We start from the raw sequence: 21070 nt of genomic DNA on the forward strand, positions 1-21070 counted from the left end.
GTGCCTGTATCCTCACAGAGAAAATAGAGTAATTGTTTATACTTGAGAACATGGTATCATTTGAGCTTATTGATTGAAAATCAAACATGATATCTAAACTTTCTTGCCAGCAGTAGTATAACAGCAACGGTGAAGGACGTATTTATTCAATGGAAATGACAGTAACAAAGTATGGTATCATTTTCGACAACGAAAATAGTTTCAAAACTCGAGAGTTATGGTTTTTTCACGCAGCTTTCAATTGCGGCTAGTAACTCCAAAAATGAAATATCGAGGATGTGGCATAACGGGCTTCATGCCGCGATATCTCCTGGGTGACGATGTTGGGACTGCTCGTAGGAGGAGTGACAAGGAAACATCTCACTCGGCTTGATCAGAGCTTTTTAAAGTAATTACAGATAAATGTAATTTGGTTTTTGGCATGCTCTATTATTTGGTACAACCACGAGTAACTTTTGCAGCTGAAATTGGTGAATAGTCAAGTAGATCGTGAAGGTGAATCTGACTGGACTGGATCGAATGGTATATAAAGAGTGTCAATTTCTACTCTCTGCTAGTCAGGAGTCGATTTAGGAATTTAGACCAAGCTTCGAAGGGCGAAGCAAAGGGAGAGAAGTAATTTTTGGCAAATTATGCTTTATATTTTACAAGAGTCCTTCCTTCAAGGAAAGTGGTAAAGTGACTATTAAGGGTAGTGAATACGGTTGATATTTTTTGAGAACGATCAAGATCGCGATGAACTTTTAATGTGTTGACAACGTGGATCGATAATTAAGATGAGTTGGGAGTGATAGCAATAGGGATGATTGATAGCCAACCTTACACTGATAAGTCAAATCAGGTCCTTAGATACCATAATCCAAGTTTCAAGGAAGACCACACATGAATCAGCAGTAATTAGTGCACATGCGAAGATCCTGTAAACTTTAGAACATTTACTAAATGGATTAAGAATCAGGAAGAATAGATCAGATACCTCTTAATATACTAAATCACTACTGAAATATTCATTTACAAAACAACACAATTGAAAGGTCCCATGTTCTATGTATTATCTGGAACCGTAATGCAGAAGAAGGTTCAGGGAAATAGTACATATGCGCTATTTAGTCGTTCCCTAAGTAACTATGAATCTTCTAAATCCAAAAAACATGGCTCATAATGATGAGCCTTGGTATGTCGAGTAAAAAGTTCACAGATACAAGAAGTGTTCAGTAAAAATGTGCACGTAATCGAAGAATAAATTATATACGCATGAGACTTCGAATAGATGAGCATGCGCTGCTGATAACGAACCATGAAGATAGAACATAAGACCATAAATGGCAATCTTTGGAACCGACAGTGTAAACACTGGTAATAAGAATAAGCATCACAAAATGAGTGTTCATTTCACTCAAGATATAAAAGTCCATGTAGAAATCCTCAAAATTGGTATCCTTCTTAGCATTTTGGATTCGTACCTCCTTCTCTTTCTAGCATTCAATATCTTCATCAAGCGCGGTTCTTTTATGGTTCTCGATTACAGCCTCGCAAAAAATACAGAAAAGATTTCGCCGATGCCATTGGTAGCATAGTGAAATCTAGACTTCGAAACTGACACTACCCCGCTCTGACATGCCTTCGAAATCTAACAGATCACAAACCTTGTAACCATCACCAGTGCGCCTCAAGATTACGTTTTGCATCAGAATGAAGATGTAAATAACATCATCAGTCCTTTTTTTCGACATAGACAAATCTAAAGGATTCATTCGGACGTAATGAGATGTTCCGTTTTTGGTCCACAATCAATTCTATCGGGTTTTTGGCGTGGTGGGGAGTAGGAATGATATCGTGACTTATCCTCACAACTCGATTTTCTGGGCCTATAGACGACAATAAGCAGGGGAATGTTGTTATGGAATGAACCTGAAAGATGGTAACGGAAGCGAGAACTACTGACTACAATAAACACAAATGTCCTCAAATGTTCAAGGCGCTTCTCGTTGCACTAGATAAGCAATTTACAACATCTGGGATTATATTTCGAGAGAGGATGAATATGTTTTCCCTAGGCCTTTGCATGTTTGATAGTCTCTTGAGCTTGAGCTTCCAATAGTTACTCATGGTGTATTTTATACTCGGAAGAAAATCAACTCTAATCCATTGCAGGGTATCTACAGTGCCAACCAACTCGCGAGCTGGTGAATATTGAGCATCTCTTATCTAGAATGGATCCGCAGTCTAATTACCCAGAGATAGCGGAGAGAGAAGGGCATATAAATATTAGAGAGTGAAGACTTTTGGAGACTACTAGGAATCAATACTTGCCAAACATACAACACAAGAAAGAATGGTTAGGGTGCTAGCTCGACAATGTAGAGCACAATTACGAGACTCATCTCGAGCTCTGAAGCTTGAATACTTGGTACATATCTTGGAATATACCAGTGTTGAGAGCGACGATGGTATTTCTAGATGATATGTTCGCGGATACTTCGATGACGTTGTTAATCAAGTACGATTCAACAACGGTATAATAAGACATGATTATGGATCCAGTGACAGTAAAATCAGAATTCCTAGTAGTGAATGTGAAGAAATGAGCCAAAAGTAATGCTGAAATCATACTTCGATATGGTCCTCAGGCCTGCAGGTCTCGAGGGCAAGGTAGTTGAATCTATCGTGCACCCACCCATCATTTCTTTACGCAAGTACTTTCCAATCGATTTGCCAGCAAAATGGCTTGAAAAAGCCATTCTTATAGCCTTACCTACAAATTGTGAAGAGTTCTCAGGGAGTCAAACTCTCAAGTGAAGCTCCGTTAGCGCTCTTTTGTTAGGATATTTTGACACGCATTGCTCTACCCCCAAAAGTCCTTGTGATTAGAAAATGGACTCGATCATTAGACAAGGACTTCCCTAAACAGAAGACAGTAACATCTATCAGCTTCTACAGAAAAAAATATCTTTTGTGGTGAGTACGCTAGGTAGAATATTATACGGGGGAAGCAAGAACACTTGTGATGAATTTTTATTTATTTTTCAACACATGTCTGAAGTATATAAATCGATCGTTTGAGATGCACATGATATATTTCGACAATAATACCATTGAGATGACAACAGTGAAAAGGACCGCCGGTAAAATAGAGCACTGCCCGACAAGTAACCTTAAATCTGGAGGCTACATACATGAGTCTTGCCCACACTTTTATCGAGCCCAGACACTCAAGTCGCATTATACGCGTTGAATCTGTCTCTGCAACAGCTCTTTTACACGTGAACTGGGCTTCCACAACTTGCCAATACAGTTTGGCCATACGGATGTGGCGGAAAACCCTCTTTTATAGATTCAATTGGAGACTTCTTCTGACCTTCTTTTTGAGCAGCATGACGCAAAATCAATGATATAGAGATGCTGGAAGAGAATGTGCCATATGACAGAGTCTTTGGATTTCGTATATAGAATGTGTTTGAGATTCATCAAATCGTAGATTGAAAGCTCCCATTCCGCTGTCTTTCTAAAGTTCAGGCGCCGCCAGTGTAGGCAATAGTATACTATAATGAAACAATGGCGCGTATTAGCATATTGATATTGCAATTAGTATGTATAGAAAGAAGGTTATACTATTCTTGTATATATTTATATATCTAAAGAATACTAGTAATATACTAAAATACTGAAATTTAATATAATATCTTCATTCCTATTCAAATTGGATTAGAAACAGGGGATTTCATTTCAATTTGAAGTAAGGAATGAAATTTTATTATCTAATTTGAATAGAAATGAAAATTTTATATTGAATTCCAGTACTTCAGTATATTACTAATAGTATTGAATAACTAAATGATATTGAATACTTTTAGTAGTGTTGAATTCTGTACTATATACATATATATTTCGAAAAAATTCGATACATATCATTAAACTAATCTGTATATGAAATACGGGAAATACTATTGCCTACACTGGGCGCCGCACTCTGTAGTGCTGTGGTAAAAGTGATTGAGTTTTTGGTGTCTGTAGGTTTCAGATCTTTGATATATATTTGAATAGCTACGCAAAACTTATATGGGCTTTGACACCTGCGAAGACGGTGATGGAAAGTATACAGCGACGGCAAAAGAACAAATCTCAACAGTGAAGTAATCTCCAGTTTCCGGAATATTAGCCATCTTGTTTGTGGCCTTCGTTATGTGTTTTGCGCGGCTCGAAAAGTCGTTCGAAGAGCGGGGACGTAGTCAAAATTCTCCCCCCTAACCTCCATTCACAGGGGGTTTAACTTACTTATGATGGCCATAGATTTATTTTACCAGTAGAGACTTATATAGGGATGGGAGAGGGATGTGACAGAGTTTTACAAGGCTAGTTCTGTGCACATTTCGTTCTATCCGGAATATACGAGTATAAAGCAAAGACGTAGGTAGGGCCATGGGCAATTAAATGTGAAGTTGTTGTGGTGCAGGAGGTTTTCATATTGGCTAATTTGCACTCTAAGCTCCCGCCAGAATGGTAACTCGTAGTAAATCCGTTTTGCGGTAAAAGCACAAGATATTGTTCGCTTGTTCAATGCAAGACTGGTAATAAACTTCGTTTTTGAAGCTTTGACAGAGACTGGACTGGATAACAATTGACAGTCTTGGCAGAGTGTAGCGTAAAGTCAAACAATACTCAGGATCAACTGTGGTGACGAGAGAGGGATCAAGATATAATATCGAGTGCTACAATACCTAAGCAGGCTCGAAGGATGTACCTAGTAGCTGAGTTTGGAAGATTGCTTGAACATTGATAACACAACACCATGCGAAGAATAATAGAGTCTTACTAGATGAGCACCACAAAAAGTTTATGAAAGAGGCCAAGAACACATCATCTGAAGTGATCCCCAAGCTCGTAATCATGACTATACAACGAGCCACCCAACGAGTTTTGCCGGATATTTCTTGGCGTCCCTTGCACCAACTTCCGTCTTCGTTGAGTGTAGGAGCAAAATCCATGATCAAAGGCTTCATACTTGCTATGTTTGATTTTCATACTCATGGAAGAATTCATGAACATTCAGAGCCTCAACTGTGAGACATCTGACGCCATATTGCGCGACTCAGACAACGCATTGAATTTCCGTTTTATCCGACGATAATATTCAACGCACTGGCATTATCATGATTGACGTCGCTACGTCATTGGGATAGCCCTCAAAGTATATGGAGAAAAAGGGTTTTCTTTCAACATAGGCAAATATGAAGATATACTTATCCTCAGAACATCACCGTCCTCACCATGGCTGAAGGATGAGATAGACTTATACATATCATTCCTTGTCGAACACACGTGTAAGAAGGATTGGGATTCGGTTTAAAGAAACCGGTTTTCCGAACCCAAAAATAAGGCATCTATCATCCACACGGTTAATCTTTAAGGCGGCCGACCCAAAATAAATTATTAGTCCGAAAGGTTCCGATCCTCTAGCGTCAAAAGTTTTAATTGTCGTTTTTCTTTCTAATCAATAATATTGCATTTTATTCAATTGACCACCTTATCTTCTCTCCACCAACGAGATATATCTTGTTCTGTCTTTTCCTTCTCTCCGTAGAAGAAGTATCTAATAATAACCTCACCTCTCCTCTCAATTCTTTTTTTCTAGATATTCATCATGGTTGGCTCTACTGGTTCAACAAAGGTGGATGCAGTCGTCCAACAGGTCGCTGCTAACACCCCAGAGAAGCTCAGCGGTTTCGCACTTTACTCCAGATTTGCTTTGGCAGGAGCTGTCTGTTGTTCAGTCACCCACGGTGGTCTTACTCCCGTCGATGTGTACGTATTAGATTTCTTGGATTTTGCGCAACTTGAAGATTCGATTCGATGGATGGAGAGATAGAAGTGGGATTGGAAGTGTGAGATAACCAAGATATCAAAGTACTAACATCAATTTTCTCTACAGCGTCAAGACTAGAATCCAACTCGACCCCGTCACATACAACAAAGGATTGATCGGAGGTTTCAGACAAGTCATTGCAAAGGAGGGAGCATCTGCTCTTTTGACCGGTGCTGGACCAACCTTCGCTGGTTACTTCCTTCAAGGCGCATTCAAATTCGGAGGTTATGAACTCTTCAAGCAACAAGCTATCAACATGATCGGTTACGAAAATGCCGTCAACAACAAGACTGCTGTCTACTTGGCATCTTCCGCTACCGCCGAATTCTTCGCTGATATCGCTCTTTGCCCTCTTGAGGCTACCCGTATTCGTTTGGTCTCTGACCCAACATATGCCAATGGTCTCATTGGTGGTTTCTCCAAGATGTTGAAGAACGAGGGTGTTGGTGCTTTCTATGCTGGTTTCGGACCAATCTTGTTCAAGCAGTAAGTTTGAAGATTTTCTGGTGATAATATCATCATGATACTAATAACATCAAACAGAGTTCCATATACCATGGCCAAGTTCGTCGTTTTCGAAAAGGTTGTTGAGGCTATCTACACCAAGGTCGACAAATCCAAGACTTCCGATGGAATGCAAACCACCATTAACTTGGGATCCGGTCTCATTGCTGGAATGGCTGCCGCTGTTGTCTCACAACCAGCTGATACCATGTTGTCAAAGATTAACAAGACCAAGGGTCTTCCAGGAGAGGGAACCACTTCCCGATTGATCAAGATCGGTAGAGAATTGGGTTTCAGAGGTTCATACACTGGTATTGGTGCTCGTCTTGCTATGGTCGGTGCTATTACTGCTGGTAAGTAAATTCAGTTCCTTATTTTCATATCTATTTACTAATCAATTTTCTGTAGGTCAATTCGCTATCTACGGTGATATCAAGAAGGCTCTCGGTGCCACTGGTGGTGTTGATTTGGCTGTTAAATAAATGATTGTATAAAAGCAGTTGTTTAAAAAGGGTTTACGGGATCGTCGGATATCTTTTAGCGAACCCGCATGCATTTGTTTGTTCCAGCAAACCTTTCCTTCCTCGCCTTCATCGAAAAATACTCCGGTCTGTCTTGAAATAGAGAAGGAATAGATTAGATGATGGATCGGAATTTCTAGAAGAGGAAGGGGAGGGAAGGAAGGGCTTTTAATGGCGTCTGTCTGTATAATAGAGACTTCTCTCCAATAGAATAGATAACAATTGGATGTGGTTTGTGTTGATTGGTTTTTGGATTTTGATCTCGAGTGTGAATTGGTGTGCAACGTGAAAAGGGGATGGGACCCGAGTCAGTGGTTATGATGTTGGGGTTTACCTGTGTGTCTCGCGTGCTCTTCTCTCTCCTGAATTTGGATCTAGATGATGTGCTGTGCGAATTTGGGAATTTATCCATGGTTTCTGCGACGACTTTAGCTGAAAGGCGAAGGCGGGTCTGAAAGAGGAGGAGAAGGGGTTGGAAAATTTGGTGGATTGTATATCAAAGTATAAAGCCAATCTTCCATTACTTACGCCTCATCATTCACTTCCCAAGATTCTCAACGATACTATGTGCTTTTCTACCATCGTATTTACCTCTCTTTTGTTCTTCTTTCCCTTCCTCTCCTCGTATGGTTCGACCTTGGGTATGGGGACGGAGTATATAACATGTGATATGTTTTCTCTATATATTCCATTTGCTGTATAGATGATAATGATGATGGGTCTGTTCGTGTGTTTTGGAGATTTGGAGTATGTGTTGATTAATCGTTATGATGAGTGGGAATTGTGAGAGGTGAAAAGGGAAGAGGATAGAAGAGATACAAGAGATGGTTTTTTTCGTAGAGGGGGATGGTTGCGTTGTGTTGGAGGGGGGAGGGGGAAGTAGAGAGGAGAGAGCTGGGACTGGGGGTTGAGGGTTGGGGGTAGGAATTGAGTACGAGGAGAGGAGAGCAATGTGAGGGGGTACTTGTTGAAGTATCTTTATATATTTTTGGATTGTATTGAGTCGAGGAGATTTGAAGGGATAGAGAGTTTGGGGTGGAATAGTGAATTTGGAGGTCAATTTCCCAACTAAAGTGTATCTAGCGACGTTAACCTCACAAGAAATGTTCGCTAATTTTTCTTTGGACATTTTCCAAATTCGAATTCAAGCTTAAGCTCATGAATGACTTTTAGGGTTGGATTGACAAGTTGTGATGAATTGATGATATGGATTGTGTAGGTAGTTATTGCTTATGAATATTCCGAGATTGAGATTGAGCATCAAAGTGAAGGGTCATGGTGGAAGCTCTTACTGAGATATTGATATCCACCGATTGACAAAAAATTGTGATATGAATTTGGCAAAACCATAACTTCTAATGTTTACCTCCTGGAATATACAGCTTTTGAGAGGGAAAAAGAGGAATAGACGATTTAAATTCAAAAACGAAGGATTTGAAGAGGTTTCACCCTTCATTTGACATTGACAAGCGAATGGCTGTTGTACCTCATTCTCGATACTCTATCAAGTGGCCTCTAACTTCGAGGATTTGAACAGTAAAATGTTTCTATTCACTAGATTCAGAGATTTACCAATTAATATCATGAATTCCTATACCTACCTAGATATTGTTGTGGCCAGGCTCAACAAGAATTGTCGTATGTTAGACACCAAACATTTGGAACTCTAACGAACAAGCCGTGATACTACCGAATTGCATCTATACTTGATCTCTAGCTCAACGATGATACTGCATATGCATGATAGACGTATTACAATATGTCCGTCCAGCATCGATATCTCACCGCATATTGATCGAATCAGATTTCATTTTTGTGGCTGTGATGTACGAACGTGTGGTTATTGCGGGGGTACATACTGGTCTACATCGTTATGTATCCAATTGTCTCTCGGTCCTGAAACCCCTCCTTTCCCGCCTTTGCCTCTGAGTCGTCCCAATACCAGTCGAGAGGTTTCCATCCAAGTACGGACCAAGTATGTAAGTTGGAAAAGTGCCATGTGTTGTACTATCTCTGGTCATCTTCTCCAAATGCATACAATCATTAGATATCTACTAGGTATTCTTGGCAGGGGATAGATAGATGCTTGAACCAACAGATACTTTGTAGGTAGAGAGGAATATATGCGGAAGAATATATGTGGGAAGAACAGACGGTAGGATAAAATGGTTAAAAAGATGACGCAGATATAAAATTCAATCCACAATCTCAAAACAATGGTTTAATCGGATAATTAATATATCAATCTCTTTCAACCAATCATTTCAATCAATTTCCATATATGATAAATAAACTAAGCTTTTCTGCCAAGGTTTACCAAAAGATCCAAAAACAGCTGGAGCTTACATCCTTGAAAGGAGGGGCAGAGTCCTCGTAAGTTTATGGGAATGATGGAAATCACGAAGGAAATCGGCATAATCCCACTAAAGTCTAGAAGAGATACGAATACTGATATTCACGGTTTGATCAAGGATAGGGAGGTAGTAAATAAATATATGAATACAAGATTTATTGACTTCTTGCTCTTTTCCGTTCTCTTCTCTTCTTTCCACTCTCCTCAAATCCCACCTCAAACCATCAACATCTTCTTAGTTTTCTAACTCGATCAACAATAAATAATCTCAGCCATCAATAACTTTCTAATCTCCATTCAACTCAATCCTAATTACCACATAAACAACAACCGCAGCAATGGTTCACCTTTCTCAAATCCCTAGCGATGATAAGGTCGCTGCTCCCCTCGTCGAAGGGTTGAAGAAACTTACAATGGCGGCGTCGAGCGAGGAGGATCGATTCACAACTAGTGTTTATGGTTCTAGATTTGCTGCAGAGGATCTGCCAGAGCATGAGATGCCGGATGGAGAGATGCCCAAAGAGGTATGTGATTTGAGATAGAATTGGCATCTAAATGGGAATTTGGAGTTGGAGCAGAAAGACTAATTTTATGTGGCGGATGAATAGGTTGCGTATCGTATGATTAAAGATCATCTTTCACTCGATGGAAATCCTATGTTGAATTTGGCCTCTTTTGTTACTACATTCATGGTGAGTTTGTCGAACAATTTCCTTGATTAACATATGCGTCCTCGATCGTTGGAGTCTTTAAAGATGTTGGGGTCAATGATAATGCGCACCAATCATGCTGAGTGCGATTGAATCGAAGGGGGCTATGAATCATCTTGTTCAATGCTAATAGTTTGTAGGAAAAAGAAGTCGAAGACCTCATGACTGAGAGTTTCAGCAAGAATTTCATTGGTAAGTCCACTTTCTTCTCATCCTGCCATCCCGCTTTCCATACCTTCTTCACTCCAACTCACGCTGACTCTCCTGGTAGATTACGAAGAATATCCTCAATCCGCAGACATTCAAAACCGATGTGTTTCCATGATCGGTCGTTTGTTCAACGCTCCTACAAATGAAGAGGGCGATGCTGCGGTTGGTACCTCGACCGTCGGTTCTTCCGAGGCCATCATGTTGGCAGTTTTGGCCATGAAGAAACGTTGGAAGAATGCTCGTATCGCTGCTGGAAAGTCAACCGATAACCCAAATATCGTTATGTCTTCTGCTGTTCAAGTCTGCTGGGAGAAGGCAGCTCGATATTTCGAGGTTGAGGAAAAATATGTTTACTGTACTCCGGATCGATATGTAATTGATCCTGAGGAGACAGTCAATTTGGTGGATGAGAATACCATCGGTATCTGCATTATTCTCGGCACGACTTATACTGGAGAGTATGAAGATGCCAAGGCTGTTAACGATCTTTTGATCGAGAGAAACATCGATACTGTTATTCATATTGATGCAGCTTCAGGTGGATTTGTAGCTCCATTCACCGTACCAGATTTGGAGTGGGATTTCAGATTAGAAAAGGTCGTTTCTATTAACACCAGTGGACACAAGTATGTTCTTCATCCCCTCTTACCTAGACCACGACTAACAAAATTCTAGATATGGACTCGTTTACCCTGGTGTTGGCTGGATTGTCTGGAGAGCACCAGAGTATCTTCCCAAGGAGCTTGTCTTTAACATCAATTACCTTGGTGCCGATCAAGCTTCTTTCACACTTAACTTCTCCAAGGGTGCTTCTCAAGTTATCGCTCAATATTACCAACTCATTCGTCTTGGTAAGAAGGGCTACAAGGCTATCATGAGCAACTTGACAAGAACCGCCGATTATCTCTCCGATTCTCTTGAACAACTCGGATTCCTTATCATGTCTCAAAAGAATGGTAAAGGCCTCCCACTCGTCGCTTTCCGTATGGACCCAAGCTCCAACAAACATTACGATGAATTCGCAATCGCTCATCAACTCCGTCAACGTGGATGGGTTGTTCCAGCATACACCATGGCTCCTAAGACTGATAAACTCAAGATGTTACGTGTAGTCGTACGTGAGGATTTCAGTAAATCAAGATGTGATTCATTATTGAGTGATATCAAGTTATGCTGCAGTGTCTTGGATGAGATGGATAAAGATACTGTCAAGAAGAATCAAGAATACATTAATGCGCATGCTACTCACTCTGGAAAGAGCAAGCATAACCATGCTCATTATAAGAATGAGAAGCATAGTTTGCAAGGAAAGACTGGAAAGACTCATGCTATTTGTTAGTATGGCAGATCGCTGGTTTTTAAACCATTGTCTCGTTTGGATTGTGTATTCGATGGTGATATTTGACGGATGGATGATGGAAATATGGATAGAATGGTGAAATGGTGGTGGAGTAAAAACGAAAGGATGGGTTGATGGATGATGACTGCTTAACGAGAAACAAAATATTCGTAGATTTTCAGTTGATTTTAAAAGGAAGTATCTTAATATACTCGAATATATACAAATATATCTGCAAACTCTACATCACCAGTATATGCATGTCCTTCTTGTCCTATAGAAATAAATAAAACATCTGCCAATACAGGCTATCGACGCTGATCCGCCTCTATCCGTAAGCGCGTACTTGACCCTAGCTTTTCCCCGGGATCGGCACTTGGACACCCTGTATTTTTCTGTACTAGGTATCTATTACTGTAAGACGGAAATTATCGTTCTAGAAACGGAATTTTGCTTCATCTTGCATCTGGTGTTCAACGGTTGGCGCTCATTGGGTTTTATGAAATTTCATTTCTTATTTGATACCCAATCTCACGATTCATTTTGTAGTGGGGTGATTGTTTCTGCGAGGGTGCAGTGCAGTGCATGATAGATTGGGCTTAAGGCGAAGAGGCAAAGACAGGAGAGAAAAAAGGAAAGGGAACAGAGACACCGAGTACAAAACACTAGATCGAAAGTGACGACCGGAAGGGACGAAACCCAAAGGTACGAATCGAGAGAAGGAACCCGGGAAAGGCAATACGATACCAGGTTGGATGAGACAAATCAAACGAGCTTAACAAACGAAAGATAGAAACGACATATGATGTGAGTGGGGATTCGGGTTTGATTGTGTCTGAGGTTTGCGCGAAGTGAAGCAGAGTTTCCAAAGGGATATAGGAAGATTGCCGAGAGGGTTTACGGAATAGAGGGTTTCAGAGCTGCAGAGAAGATATGAGCGCTGGAGGTGGAGTAGGAGCCGGAGCAGGAGGAGTACCGCAGAAACAGATCCGCTTCGTGAATAATGAGGGACAACCACCTGCGAAGAGGCGGAGGGTTAATGCTGCGTATGTATACTTTTTGGAGCAATCGCAAAACGAGTTGTGATTCACCGAGAGTATAGCTAATTTTCAATGAGGCATGTAGATGTCGGACCTGCAGGAAACGGAAAACGAGATGCGATGGGAAACGACCACTCTGTTCGACATGTACGGATAATGGCCATGAATGTATGGGGTATGCAGAGGGATCTGATGGAGTTACAAACTCGACAAGGAAGGAGGTCAAAACCCCAGATGGTGGGGAAGGAGATGAGGGGGACTATTCAAATTCACATCCGCGGAGGCCTGGAATGTTGAAAGAGAACTCGAGGGATGCGGTTCCGCAACAATTTCAACAAAGAGCGAATACCACTGCTGCACGGACAAGAGTCGAGGTTGATCAGTCATATATGCACGATGCGTCTCGACGGTTGGGAAGTGAGGATATGGGGAATAATCGACCTGGAAATCGAAGGGTTGATTATAGAGATGCAGTTCTATTTCCGGACGAGAGTCCCAATCCTTTCGAAAGAGATCAACCACTTCTCAGTGAAACAACCATCAGTGAGAGCCATCGAGTGCCATATTTCAGATATTTTGGTCCAACAGCGATTGTACCCGGGTTCAAACAGATGGTAGTTTCTGTTCGAGAACATAGAAGGAGTATGGGTGCTCCATCGTCTTCTTCTCTCACAATGTCGCCTATATCCGCGAAACACTCTAGTGGGGGTTCTGTGAATGGAACGCCATCTCAAGCGGGGACTGAACCAAGGTCTGCAATCGATATGCCACTCTATGATCCTAATGATCCATTACCAGTCAATAGACTTATCATTCATCTCGTGGAGGTCTTTTTTGCTCATTTGGGTTGTAATTACCCTTTTCTATCGAAACGTCAGGAAAATTTTAAACGTCTAGTGGAAGAAAAGAAAATCGAACCTATTCTTGTAGATGCAGTTTGTGCATTAGCGGCTCGATTTTCGGATCACCCTCTTCTTACCACTTCACATGATTCACCACAACCGAAATCAGAATATGGACAAGTCTTTGCTCAGCGAGCTAAAGCGGCTGTTGTGGATACATTTCCTTGTCCCACAGTTGGAGCTGTACAGGCTTGTTTATTACTTGCTTATGAGGGATTTGGTGCGAATCAAGATAGTGCCTTATGGATGTATCTTGGATGTGCTATACGGATGGCTGTGGATCTTGGGCTTCAAAAGTTGGATGGTGTTAAACATCAAGGGCAGAAGGATCCAGGATATCATAGGTCGGCAAATGAAGGAGAATCAGATGAACCGGATGCGACTATTACGGCGGAAGAGAAAAGTGCAATTGAAGAGGAAAGAATCGATACACTCTGGGCAGTCCTTATGCTTGATCGAGTTATTTCTTCTGGAACTGGTAGACCAGTGAGTCTCAAAGATGAAGATCTCGAATTGACACTTCCGTCCGTATCCAATAATACAGAAGAAGCATGGCCAGATCCTTTCCCTGCACTTATCAGAATCATACATTTATATGGTCTAGTTTCAGATTTGTTGAATAGAATAAGAGGTGCAGACGATATCACGCCCGGGTTGATAAAACAACTGAAGGGTATGGAAAAGGATTTGACTGTGTTGTATCAGAGTTTGGATGGGAGATTAGAATTTTCAGCGACCAACTTTCAACATTATGTCAAGAGTGGGGAGGGAACAAATTTTATACTTGTGAGTTTACCTTTCCTCTCGAAGCATGAGAATTAATTTTACTAATCAATATCAAGGTTCATTTTTGGTTTCATACCTTGATCATGTTACTTCACCAACCTACTTTAATGCAATCTCTCGAAGGTCAAGTTCTACAATTACTTCCTCATAGTCGAGAACTCAGCATGTCATCTGCTAAAACTATTGCGGACATCTTGGCTTTTGCTGAACTTATTGATCCGAGATCATTTATTGGAAACCCATTCACATGTCAGCCGATATACATTGCTGGGTGTGCTTTTCTTAAAGAGATTGCGTTACATACTTCTCAACCATCTTCTAGAAACCCCAGTCCTCGTCAAAGCCCTCCATCGGATACTGTGAAACCAGGTGGAAATCACAATAATCAAGGGAATCAGAAACAAAAACATTCATTGCTTGCAGCAGCAGCGAATCAAAACTATCAACGATGTCACAAAGCTTTACAACATATAGAATCTTATTGGGCTGGAACACGATATATTCGAGTAGCTATGGAACAGAAACAAAGTGGAATAGATCCACAGGAAGTCGAAACATATACAGCGGAAGAATATACCGAAGCTACTAAATCAAGACATGAAATTATACCTAGTTGGAGACGAAAATTCTCTGCAAATTCTCCTGGTAGATTTCCGGAATTTGTACGTTCACCAATGTTGGAAGCACTTCCTGGATCGCCGGCAATAGATTTGGCTCAAGCTATTGGTTGGTCTTTGACTGGAACTACTAATTCTCCAAGTTCCAATTTGACATTCATGTATCAAAATCAAAGTGCGGCGGATCATTTAGAGATGAGAGCTCAGAAAGAATATGGACAAGGAAATATGATTTATGATCCTATTAGACAAAGTTTACCGGAAAATACAGCGGGTGGTACATCGACTAGTGGAAGGTTTGATAGATTTATAGGGGCATCGAGGAGTAATCATATGCCTCCTCCAGGACCAAAATTTATGCATGGTACGAACTCAAATATTGATGCTAGTGCAACGGCGGATGCGGAAATGTTATTGGGGCTGGGAGGTGGAGGTAATGGGAGTGGCAGTCCATATCCGACACCGAGGAGTGAAAACCATACTTTTGATCCAGGACTAAGAAACACCATGAGTCCAAGACCAGGAAGTTCGAGTACACCTGGTGGAGGAGGTGGATATGATTTTTCGCATACACCATCGACATCTAGAGCGGGAGGATTCTATAATCACAACAATCATAATCACAATAATAATAACGCAAGTAATCTACACGGTAATAATATACACTCCGTCAATGGACACGCAAACGGATCGGGTAATGGACAGGGAAATTCATATCATGCGGGAAACCACACACATACAAATTCACACGGTTACATGGGCATGGGCATGGGAAACAATGGGATGGGAGATATGATGATGGAGAGTCAGGATATTGATATGAGGGGTTTGGGAGAGGATATGATGCCTTGGTTGGAGTATTTGCCGGGGGATATGTTGGGGTTAAGTGGCTTTTTCGGGGAGGAGGGTGAGGGTGGGGGGGGAAGATGAGATGAGGTGGGGTGGGGTGAAGATTTAATAGTTAAATGGTTGATCAATTGACTATTGAGTATTTTAATTGAAGTGATGTATGTGAAACAAGGTTCTTTGATGTTTTTGATGATGATGATGATGATGATGATGGTGATAGATTGTTTGTTGTTGTTTTGAGAAGCGAGGGATGGAGGGAGGAGTAGAAAGGAAGTATGAAGAAGGATGAAGGAAGAAGGTTGATTTTTCCTCTCGTTCTCATTCTCGTTCTTATTCTAGGAGTGCTTGGATAGTCTGGTACTAGATAAACTATCTAGAGAAACTATCTAGGTATTTACTAGAGGTAGGTAGCTGGAGGTAGGTAGCTGGGTCATCTAGTAAATTCTATGTATAAATGGATGGATGGATAGATTCTAATTCACTTCGATGGTAATTGATTGACTGTCCGCCTTTCCATGAAGCTCTCCTTTTCATGGCGCTAGCTTCCGCTTTTTCATATTATATATATGAATTATTATATGGATTACTGTCGATTTTTTCTCACTCTTGTATTTGTATCTTGATATCTCAATATAGGTTGATGGGTAGGTTGGTAGGTAGGTGGGTATTGAGCGTAGAATTAGTTGGAATTGTGATGAGATGGTGATGAATTAGTGATATTGTCATGGTTGATCTGGTCTCTTGAGAGGTGTTATGGCATCTTGTGTTTTTATGGTTTGTTTATTTGTTTGTTTTTTTGTTTGTGTTAAAGGATTGGGAGGTAGGTGGGTGGGCTGATGGGTTGTGAAGTAGATAGGTAGGCATAGTTAATCGTTGATTGCGATTGTAATTGTGATTCTTTTTGGGGGGTTTTTAGGATATATCTGGTGCTCCTGATTTTTTGTATTTACATTGTTTTTCGCGGAGGAGGGAGAGGAGTTGGAATTTGGAATCTAAAATCTGGGTATGGTACTGGGTTGGGTTGGGGTTATTTTTCTGTTTGTTTGGATTGTGTGAGGATTTATGTGACGGGCTGTTAGTACTGAGCTTTGTGGGTATAGGTAGATAAATTTCTTGTTTTTTTTGATTCTGGTATGATTTATTTATCTAAATTTGTTTGGTGATTTTGATTTTTGATACTGCGCTGTCTTGTAACTTTTCAAACAAGATGTTTGATCATTGATGAGCTGCCCTCGAGCTTCTGTTCAGACCCTTCGGTTACTTCCGCTTAATAAGCTGAAATTAATGATAATGTTTCCAGTACGATTTTCTATAAGATATGGTGGGAAGCACAAGCTAGGAATTGAAGACATTCAGAAGCTGAACTAGATTGATTTAATGAAAGCTAGCTATGGAAGGAGGAGTTCTATTATAGTAGAGCTCTCCTCTAATTATCCGCAAACCTCCCATTACCATCAGTTTCTCTCGTACTATCATCCACTCGCTTAAACAATATTCTCATGCATTGATTCTCTTCTGTGTCCATACCCCATCATCTCTTCTTCTTCAAATATCCCCCCATTACCATCTGATCCCTCTCCTCCAAAACATAATCCCCATCTACTCATTACGTAACTTACTGCTCGGATGAGAGAACATATGGTAAAGATTGTGAAACAAACGATTGCGAATTCAATACCTTTGAGTTGGGGGGTATCGAGTTTGTGTGTTCGCGTTCGTGCTTGAATGGAGGAGTTAATGTTAGTGAGATTATTAAGGCCGTGAAGGTATGCGAGGGGAGAATGATCATCTGATGATTTGAGATCTTGTTGTAGAGTTGAAGTATCGTTCTCGGCGCGGCTTGAAAAGGGAGATAGCACGATGATAGCGAGACAGAAAATGAATAGAACGCCAGAGATAATTTGGATATTGAAGAGTGAAGAGCGCTGGATGGAACAATAGCGGAATTGCATAGAAGGGGGTTGTGGGCTTGAGGCGGTTCCGTGTATGTGGTTGGGATGTCTGCAGTTGCAGATTCTGCATAATCTGGGGCGGTTTGCGAGGAGAGGAGAAGTTTCGGATGGGTCGCCGCTAAAGGGGATGGGGAAGATGAATTCTGAGGGGGTTGGGGTGGTGGTGGTTAGGGAGGGGGAGGGAGATGCGGATCTGTTGGTTGGGGTGGAGATCATGCTGGTAAATGAAGATGTGCCGGAGAGGGAGTAGAGTGAAGGGATGGATTCGGGTTTTGGAGACATTTTTTGAGTGGGGCTCTATATTTTCGTTAGGTTAGTGGGGGAACGAGACGAGGTGGTCTGAAAATGGATATGGAATAGAGGGGGAAAGTTGTGGATGAATGCCGCTGGAGATGCTTACTGTTGTTGAATTTCCGGAACTTTCAAGGGATAATGAATCTTTCTTGGGAAACATCTACGAGATTTCCGAGTTCCAACCTGGGATAGACTCTATCAAAGTTTTAAGTTTCTTGCCGAGCGGCGATTTATATTTTGGAAGGTTGATAGGTTGATGATGAGTGTGTCTCTATGAGTTCCTCGAATCTTGTTCTTGGTTTGTGAAGGAATCTGTCTTTTGGTAGATTATATGCTGCGAATCGCTATTGAAGAAGGTCATGTATATAGATTTTGGAATGTATACGGTTTGATGAATCACCCTGAGCAGCAATTTGAGTGGCAGTACTTGGATGAAGGCTTCAAAAGATCGAGATGTTACGGTTCAGAAGTTAGAACTAGAAAGCTAGTAAATTTTCCTCATGCTGTATTGTGGTTAATTATGAAGAATTTCATGCTTGTTCATAACTACGGTCATGCTAGTCGAGCATGGTATAGGAAATTCTCTGGAATTTATGATGAGGGCAGATTTTGTTAGTATGCTTTTTGTGTGGTGGCTAGCTAATTATGATTTGTTTGAATCTGAGTTGGTCTCAATATGAGTTTGAGACGAGAGAGGGTGGATAAGATGTACTATGAGAAGAATTTACTATTCGAGAAATTGGAAGCTTAATCGAACAGTTTGCAACGTTCTTCGTGCGTCCCGAACCGTGAGCTTCGCTGAAGGGTGAAATGGCTAGATTATAGAGGATATTGTCTGAAGTTTGACGAAATATGAAATTCACATCCACGGTATCAGATGATATTCTCTATCATTGTAGAATCTATCCCTAACAGCTCTAATCTATGAATTGAAAAAATACAGATTCTCTGTAAACTAGTGAATTCACTTACCAAAATCACCTCTGACAATTTCTCATAGCCCCTTCACCAGCCTCGCTTGCTACAGTAGATAGATATTCACTCTCATGACATCATCACCTAGCCGGATACTCTCATATTCTAGAAATTACTAGGTACGCGTATTAATAATAGCAACCGTTTCGGTATCAGTTCGCCGTATTGAAGTCTTTGGGTTGGATACATAAGGATTACTTTTCCAGCTCCAATCATTTGATCCGGAAACATCTCAATAAATTCCTACAAACGTTGACTTTTAATCTAACTTCGCGTTACATTCCACTTCACATTCAGTCCTTGAAACCCACAGAGAATCAAGAACTATACGACTAAATCAATTAAAATGGTTTTCAGTAAAGGTATACTCAATTTCAGTTCTGCCTTTCCCTCTTTCATCTTCCATCTTCCATCCTTCTTTTCCTATACTAGATATCTCAGCAAAAACTTCACAGTAGACTGACTAATCACCATAGAAGACTCCAAAGATTTCCGCAATTCCAGAAAATCCACCAAAATACCAAGAAGTGTCGCAGCTAGTGCACATCCCCATATCAAGATGAATACTAGTACGCCTACATTCATCTCGCCAGTAAAATCTGAGAGCAATTATCCTGCTTGTAGGACTCCTAGGACTCCTGAGACTCCAAAACGGGCTCGAAAAATTAGCAAGAGTAATGAAAAAAGCAAAGACATGAGCAGGAAAACTTCCTTCTCGAAGATTCCAGGTAGCCCTGGTTCAACCAGATTCCATGCTTCGTCGTCAACGCTTCGTACGAGTCCGGTTGCTTTTGCCCTTGCTGGTGACGTGAGTTTACGCTATGGAGATACTCCCAGCATTTTTTCGTCGGATTCAGGTTCGAATATTAGGGAAAATATTGCTGAGGCAATGGATACAAATCAATTCGCGATTCCCGATCGTAATCTTCCGCTTTCTCCACAGAATAAGACTAGAACAATTACAGCAAACATGAGTAGTCCTCTTACGAAGAAGGGAAAGAGTTTGCCCACTACCGCTATTTCGCCGACTGAGCCCGTTATCATTAAAGGTGTTATTTCTCAAATGAAATCGCCCGTACTTGTTTCTGGACCAATCGTTTCTCCTGCTGTCCGAAGTCCAGTACACATGTCTGACGCGTCGTACACTTCTTCCACGTATACACCACCAAAAATCTCCACAGCACCCTCAATACCTAGTGCTACTCATAAATCCGCAGGATCATTTCCACCACGTCCTATACAAAAGAAAACTCAATCCACACCACTGCTCCCAAAGCGACATCGTTCCTCTACTAGGTCTTCTCGTCACGTTGTTGCATCCAGCGCTCCTAGCGAATTTTATGAGTATCAAACCATTAACGGTACCATTGACCTCCCATTCCCCTTCAAGAAAGGTTCATTTAGTAATAGTTCTGGTTACCATTCTGGCGTTTCTGGCTCCGGATCGACCTCCTCGTCTCGCACGTCTCTTAAAACCATTTACCGGGGAATTTTACATAATGTTAAGCCTAGAGTTCTGAGTGCGTATATGTTGTTTGGAGCTTCCATTATCTGGCTTGTATGGATGACTTCGAGTAAATTACTTTCAGACAAGAAAGGAAATCCAGGTCGCGGCCATGGTGGAATTGGTGGGCATGTTCCTCCATATGGAATAAGCATTGCTACATTGGCCCCATCTTTCCTGACTCATGATATCAAAGAGTTTATGCCTGTTGACGAGCCATATCTCAATACTGGGAGTGCCAACGATCGTCAAATATCACAAAATTCCGACAAGTCACATCCCGATTCACCCTCGAAGTCCGAACCAGAAGAGAGCCTTTGGAATACCTTGTGTAAAGTCTTTGTGACTTTGGCGTGGCTATTTGGTATAATTTTTGTCTTCCTTTTTATCCGTGCGCTGATCGGGGATTTATTTCTATTCTTTTTCTCTGGTGGCGAGGCAGCTGATGGAGATTGGAGTGAGAAGGTGTGATCGAGAAAGTCTTGTTCAGGGCGGAAAAGATTGGATCGAACCTTGTGACATGAAGGTTGAGATTCTGGAGATTTAGGGTGGAAAAATCCCGTGAGAAGGGAAATGCGCCAAAATAGACTATGCGTTATGAGATATGAGATGAAGTTTGGTCTAACATTGCAGAAGATGCTTAGGCATTGA

The 21070-nt window shown here is 41.1% G+C and overlaps 5 protein-coding genes across 5 annotated transcripts; 4 read left to right on the plus strand and 1 right to left on the minus strand.

The window, feature by feature from the left end:
• Window positions 1–5641: 5641 nt before the first annotated feature.
• On the plus strand, window positions 5642–6849 carry EAE97_000079 (uncharacterized protein; the record flags this gene model as incomplete). The annotated part of the gene is made up of 4 exons (XM_038870589.1): window positions 5642–5802; window positions 5930–6349; window positions 6407–6720; window positions 6776–6849. 4 exons carry the CDS (start codon window positions 5642–5644, stop codon window positions 6847–6849), a joined length of 969 nt encoding a protein of 322 aa, XP_038737950.1.
• A 2730-nt stretch (window positions 6850–9579) lies between these two features.
• On the plus strand, window positions 9580–11500 carry EAE97_000080 (uncharacterized protein; the record flags this gene model as incomplete). The annotated part of the gene is made up of 5 exons (XM_038870590.1): window positions 9580–9765; window positions 9850–9933; window positions 10092–10143; window positions 10223–10787; window positions 10837–11500. The coding sequence occupies 5 exons, from the start codon at window positions 9580–9582 to the stop codon at window positions 11498–11500; spliced, it is 1551 nt and encodes a 516-aa protein (XP_038737951.1).
• Window positions 11501–12433: 933 nt separating this feature from the next.
• EAE97_000081 (uncharacterized protein) lies at window positions 12434–15775 on the plus strand (the record flags this gene model as incomplete). Its single annotated transcript, XM_038870591.1, has 3 exons — window positions 12434–12546; window positions 12626–14228; window positions 14285–15775. The coding sequence occupies 3 exons, from the start codon at window positions 12434–12436 to the stop codon at window positions 15773–15775; spliced, it is 3207 nt and encodes a 1068-aa protein (XP_038737952.1).
• Window positions 15776–17178: 1403 nt separating this feature from the next.
• On the minus strand, window positions 17179–17928 carry EAE97_000082 (uncharacterized protein; the record flags this gene model as incomplete). The annotated part of the gene is made up of 1 exon (XM_038870592.1): window positions 17179–17928. One exon carries the CDS (start codon window positions 17926–17928, stop codon window positions 17179–17181), a length of 750 nt encoding a protein of 249 aa, XP_038737953.1.
• Window positions 17929–19474: 1546 nt separating this feature from the next.
• Window positions 19475–20890, plus strand: EAE97_000083 (uncharacterized protein; the record flags this gene model as incomplete). The annotated part of the gene is made up of 1 exon (XM_038870593.1): window positions 19475–20890. One exon carries the CDS (start codon window positions 19475–19477, stop codon window positions 20888–20890), a length of 1416 nt encoding a protein of 471 aa, XP_038737954.1.
• Window positions 20891–21070: the final 180 nt, after the last annotated feature.

This window comes from Botrytis byssoidea (genome assembly GCF_014898295.1).
Source record: "Botrytis byssoidea strain MUCL 94 chromosome Unknown BBYS_001, whole genome shotgun sequence".
Lineage (NCBI taxonomy): Eukaryota > Fungi > Ascomycota > Leotiomycetes > Helotiales > Sclerotiniaceae > Botrytis > Botrytis byssoidea.